The sequence below is a fragment of the Merops nubicus genome, unplaced genomic scaffold (genome assembly GCF_000691845.1).
Source record: "Merops nubicus isolate BGI_N331 unplaced genomic scaffold, ASM69184v1 scaffold14347, whole genome shotgun sequence".
Taxonomy (NCBI): Eukaryota; Metazoa; Chordata; class Aves; order Coraciiformes; family Meropidae; genus Merops; species Merops nubicus.
In genome coordinates, this window is record NW_008621091.1 from 24,195 (window position 1) to 29,534 (window position 5,340).

The following is a 5,340-nucleotide window of genomic DNA, read 5'->3' on the forward strand; positions in this document are numbered from 1 at the left end:
GTGTAAACACAGCCCCAAAATGTCTCTCTTTGCCAAAAGGCTGATTTTTTTACTTCCATCTCTATTTCCTCTTTCATAATGTCAGAGGAATGGGTCCTGTTTTGTGGTTTATTTGTTTGGTGGGGGGGGGGGGTTGCTTTTTTAAGACTAGAGAACTAACACATCAGTATTAGTCCTCTAGACAGAATTGCAGTTTTCTGGACAAATAAAATTCACTCAAAAGTTTAGAAAACTCTTGCCCTGGTTCTCTTAAGATGTAAATATGGATTTTTTTCACCTTTTTTAAAATTATTCCCGGCTGTAGGAAAAAGGTTGGTAAAAATAATAAGTAAAAGGAAGTGTTTCGCTGGAGCAACTATGAGATAACTGCTGTTAGAAAAGTGTATTTTTACTGGACTCCCTTTGCAGCTCTTATACCCTGGCTGGTGTCACATGTGCCCAAGCAGCAGAAACATTTCTAAGTAAAAGAGCTGCCTTTGCCTACAGTAAAAGCATTGATGAAGGCAAAACGCCACCCTGATTCGAGGGTCTGGCATGAACTGTTACCAACAGACAGACAAGCATAAATCATTTCAATCTCACTTCCTGAAGCCTGTTAACAGCATGCCTATCAGAGGGGAGATCTGCACTCCTCACATACAAAAGGTAGCTTCTGCAGATCTCCCAGAGAAGGTCCCTGGTCCATGCTGCTGGGGACTAATGGGAAGAGAGCAGCATCATTATAGGGCTTATTAGCTCGAGTGCAGCATTGCATAGGTACAGTCTTCCTGCTCCTGGTCCCAGCTGGCCCATGCAAGCTGCCTGGGGCTCCTCTGCATCACTCTCCTCTCTGCATGGCTCTCTGGGTGGTAGACCTGCTGCTGGGAAGCCTGGCCCCAGGCATCCCTTGCAGATTTGCTTCAACTTCCACTTGTAATTTAATTGTGCTGGTAATTGCAAGTTGAATGGGAGATCTCTGGGGCTCTGCACACAAGCAGGAAAGAGAAATTCTTCCAGGGAGCCACAGAAGGGGGGATGGCTGGATGAGCAACGGCAAGGCACAGCGAGAGCCTGGAGAGAGACCCCATTCCCCCCGAGCGTGGGGTGGGCTGCCGGCTCCCATTACCAACACAGCTAACCACAGCAGTGGAGACACCAGGTTTCTCGAGCTGCAGCAGACAGGACTGTCCCACCTGCCCGTGACAGGCACTGGAGGTGCTACCGCCCGACAGCGGTGCTGGCAGGACAGAGCCCCACCTTGTCGTGGATGAGCCCGTGGTAGAGGATGCTGTGCATGTCTCTGCAGAGCCGTTCCAAGCCGCCATACTTGGACCAGACATTTGGGTTGCTGGTGGACACCAAACCCTCCACTGTAGTCTTCAGGTTGCCCAGCAGTTTCCAATGCTCCTGCCTGCAGAGGAACACAGCGAGTCACATTATATATACACCAGAGGAGCTTCACACCAGGACCATGGTACTGCACTCTCTCCAAGGAGACTCTGGACAGTCTGAAACCTTTGCTAATCCAGAAGCTAGCAAAGGTGAGCTAAAGTAAAGCACTTTACACCTCCCTGTGGTCTCCCATGCATGGCTTGTGGAAAAGAGGCCATAACATAACAATTCTTGTGGTGACTGGTAGCCCCCACCAGCACAGTCTCAGGAGACAGCAACAGCATGATGTCCACCACATCTAGCAAACACTGGCCACAGTGCACCTGCATTTAGAGAGAGCAGCACTCCCAGAGCAAGGCCCATCACATCAAGCCCAATGGCACCACTGGGATGCAGAGGTGCTCCACTCCAAGGCTGGCAACTCTTCATCTACATCTCCATCTATACAGCTGCCCTCTGGCCCCCAAGCTGCTGTAGGCACAAGCTGACTGGCTTGCAGAGATGTGCATCATGTTGCAGACAGAGATGAGCAAACTGCGGGTGTCCTCTAGAGCTTGCACAGCTCTTCTCATTGGTATCACCCCCTTCAGCTACCCTGTATACAGCAGGAAACCACCATAAAGCAGGAGTGATGGTGCAGAGGTAACATCATTTGCCTATGCAAAAGCAACTTTGGGGAAGGAAGCTTTGGATGACTGAGGTCCCGAACCAAGCTGCTTGACAGTGCTACCAGAGGAACAGCAGCTGTCAGAAACATATTCAGATACGAGACATTCTCTCAGAAGCAATAGGAATGTTGCAAGATATGTTTGGGGGTGTAAATGACAAAAAATAATGCCTCTGCAGGGTTTGTAACAAAAGCGCCCGAGGTGACAGCTTTCCAACCTTTCAACAGGCAAGAAACGAGCCTCAGTGTTTCAGATGTTAATTCCTCCCACAGCCAAAACCAAACTGGATTTCCAAAGCAAAAGGGAAAAAAAAGAAGGAAGGGAAAAAGGGAAAAAGGGAAAAAGGGAAAAAGGGAAAAAGGGAAAAAGGGAAAAGAGGCAGTATTTAAAACTGCTCCATTTTCATCCCTTGTGGATGCACACTTCTGCAGCACAGAAAACACTAAAAAGTAAAATAATCCTAGTATTTAAAACTAAGCTTTTCTTGCCAATATTCTCGAGACTTATTCACTACTGCCAAAATGGTTAAGTGAAGAAGCATATCATCAAATATGAGCTCTACTTCAAGCTCCCTTTGTGAGGTCTCCCCAGGAAAACCTCGCCACTTGCAGTGTCACTTAAGCTTAAACCATGCAGAAGCCAACTGAAGTGCTGGGGTTAAACCCCCAGCCCTGAATGAGGGTTGGCAGATGGATGATGTCCAAAACCAGGACCCTCCTGACTGGTTTTCACCCACGGTCTGGCCAGCCTTGGGTGGGAACTGATCAGGAGATCACCACCAGGTGCCCCCACCTTCCACATTAACTTGGAGGTGGGGCAAGAAGCCACAGCTTTAAGAACTGACTCTGTGGGCTGTGGGGTCTGCTTGTATAGTGTGTGTGCTGTGTGAGGGTTCTGGCTATGGGGAGGGCTCTCTGACTCTTCATGGCAAGTGGAGTTCCCAGGATGCCAGGGCCAGAACATGAAGCTGTCTCTGAGTCCCTGCTGTATAACTGGGCTCATGGCCCGGCTGCTACCATTGCCCATGGCTTGGCTCCTTCCCTGGCTTGCTCCCTTCTTCATGTCCACTGTGGTGGGTGAATGCATTGGCTTGTTCCTCCCTCTGGCTCTCTGGCACTTTGGGTCTCTGGTGTGTGATGTGGGAGTGGAGGGAGGAGTTTGGCTGCTGCTCTGACTGTTAATGATAATATCATTCTGTATTGGGCAAGTGGTCAGCAGGAGACTGACCCATCCCACTAGCAAAGCCTGTCACCCTGGCAGCACAGGAGCTCTAAATCAGAGCTGCAGTGCATATGGAAGCACACACAGGCTTGTGATGTACTTAGACTAGCATGCATGATCAGAGCTTTATCTCAGGGGAGACTGAAGAAAGCATGGACAGAAATCAAATGCAGCTTCCTGAAAGAGGTCTGACTTGAGGAGATGCATAAAACTGATCCAGATCTTCTAAATTTATGGGCTTTTCCCATCCCTGCCCTGCTGGATGCAGATGTTCTTTGACTGGGGACTGGAAATGTCTCAGCAGCTGCCCAGAGTGGTATCACTGGTCCCCTGTCAAAGAGCATCTGCAGCTGCTGAGCTCCAAACTTCACCAGCTCCTCCCCAAGATATTTCTAACACTAAGAGTTGGGAAATGCAAGTGAAAGCTCAGCCACGCCGTTTATCTTCCCAGTGACTGAGTCAGGGGAACTCCCTCCAGTGTTACTTCACGCTATAAAAGGCGTGAAGGAGGCTGGGGAAGGACACGCAGGGCCGTGTCTTTCCAAATGAACTGTCTCATTAAAGGAGTTGTGCATCTCCTGAGGTCAGAAACCAGGATCCGACACGCTGCAGTCACAGCTCCCTCCTAGCACGGGAAACTGAGGTTAAGCAATCCTTGGAACAAAATAACCTCAAAACATTAAAACACTGAACTCAGAAGTGCACAGAGAAGGAGCGGCACAATGAAAGCACCTTTGCAGAGGTGATGCAGGAGCTACCTAAAGTGAATTAAATCCCTGTAAGAAGGTAAGGATCCCATGGGACTTGTTGGCCCAAAGCAGTTCATGAGTTAGATGCACAACACCCTGCTGATACCCAAACCCCATCTGTTTCTGGGCTGGAACATGATGTGTGCTGAAAAGCAGACAGTGACACAAGGTTGAAGAAATGAAGACCCATACAGTTGGCTGTAGGTGGCAGGGAAACTGGGAGTGCAGCTAAGCCCATTTCAGCTTTGACCGGGCTCAGGGGTTAACCCTGGATTAGCAGCAGGGTTTGCTCCCTTATCGACAGAGCCTGAGCCTGGGCTGCCAGGAGGGATGGAGAAAGCCTGAGACTCAGCTGCCCTCAAGTTCCCCGTTTCAGCAGGTGTTTGAAGCAATATTAAGAAATCTGTGCTTGTTTTTTCCTCAGTAAAGCAAACGCTCCTTTGTTAGCACTAAAGAAAGCCTGATGCAGGGTAAGGCCATTTCATATCACATCATGAAAACACACGTACTTACAGGAAGGGCAAAGTGAGCTACACACCCCAGAGAGGTCACAGTACATGAGCAGAGCCTCCCCTGCAAGAACCACACGTGCCTCTGCTCTCCTGCTGTAGCAGAGCCTGGCTGCCCCAGATAGAAGGGCCAAGGATGTTTGTACAGGCCACTGCTGGTGGAACATTGATGAGACCTCAGTGGCATCCCTCTCTCTCCTTAAAGACTACCTCTAATCCAGTCTTCAAATTCAGCAATGGATCTTGCTCTACCACCACAAACGCTATCTTCAGGTACAGCAACATCAACCCATTGACAGGAACCATCCTAAATATAACTTAATCTTTTGCATCAGAGTGATAAAAGACAATCTGGCCTTGGAGCAAGAAATAGCTTAATGCTGCTGCTGCTGACAATGACAAGGAAATGCTGCTTGCTCTCCCAGGGCTTTCTCAGCCCCTCCATGCCAGCAGGGGTAGGAATTTCTCTACATCCCAGTCAGCAAAGGTGACTCAAAGCAGAAGCAGGGAGCCATGCTGCTGACTCAGGTGAACTTCTTCATTTGAAATAAAACCAAACCCCAGCCACTTTCCAAAACAGAATCACACATGTAGCTAGTATTAAAATAAAAATCAAAAAAAACCCAAAAAAACAAAGCTCATCTTCCTTGCAAAAACCTGCTGCATGCCTTTCTGTGGCTTGCAGGAGGCCTCTGGCAGTAGCTGCTTGAACCCTCTCCTCTACCTCGAGGAATCTCTCGATCCTCCTTACTATGCTAAAGAGGCTGGGCAGAGGGTGCCGAGGTCATGGGGGGACTTCCATCATATCTCCAAGGGCATTCC

At 49.0% G+C, this 5,340-nt stretch overlaps 1 protein-coding gene across 1 annotated transcript in view; it reads right to left on the reverse strand.

Annotated features, from left to right (window-relative positions):
• Window positions 1–1,734, reverse strand: part of KIAA0226 (KIAA0226 ortholog) — a 19,556-nt gene extending 17,822 nt beyond the window's left edge. Inside the window, exons 1-2 of the mRNA XM_008944343.1 lie at window positions 1,726–1,734; window positions 1,237–1,386 (exon numbers count right to left, since the gene is read on the reverse strand). Of these exons, the coding sequence (XP_008942591.1) occupies window positions 1,237–1,386; window positions 1,726–1,734 (159 nt within the window). The remainder of the gene's footprint in view (window positions 1–1,236; window positions 1,387–1,725) is intronic.
• Between the last annotated feature and the right edge of the window lie 3,606 nt (window positions 1,735–5,340).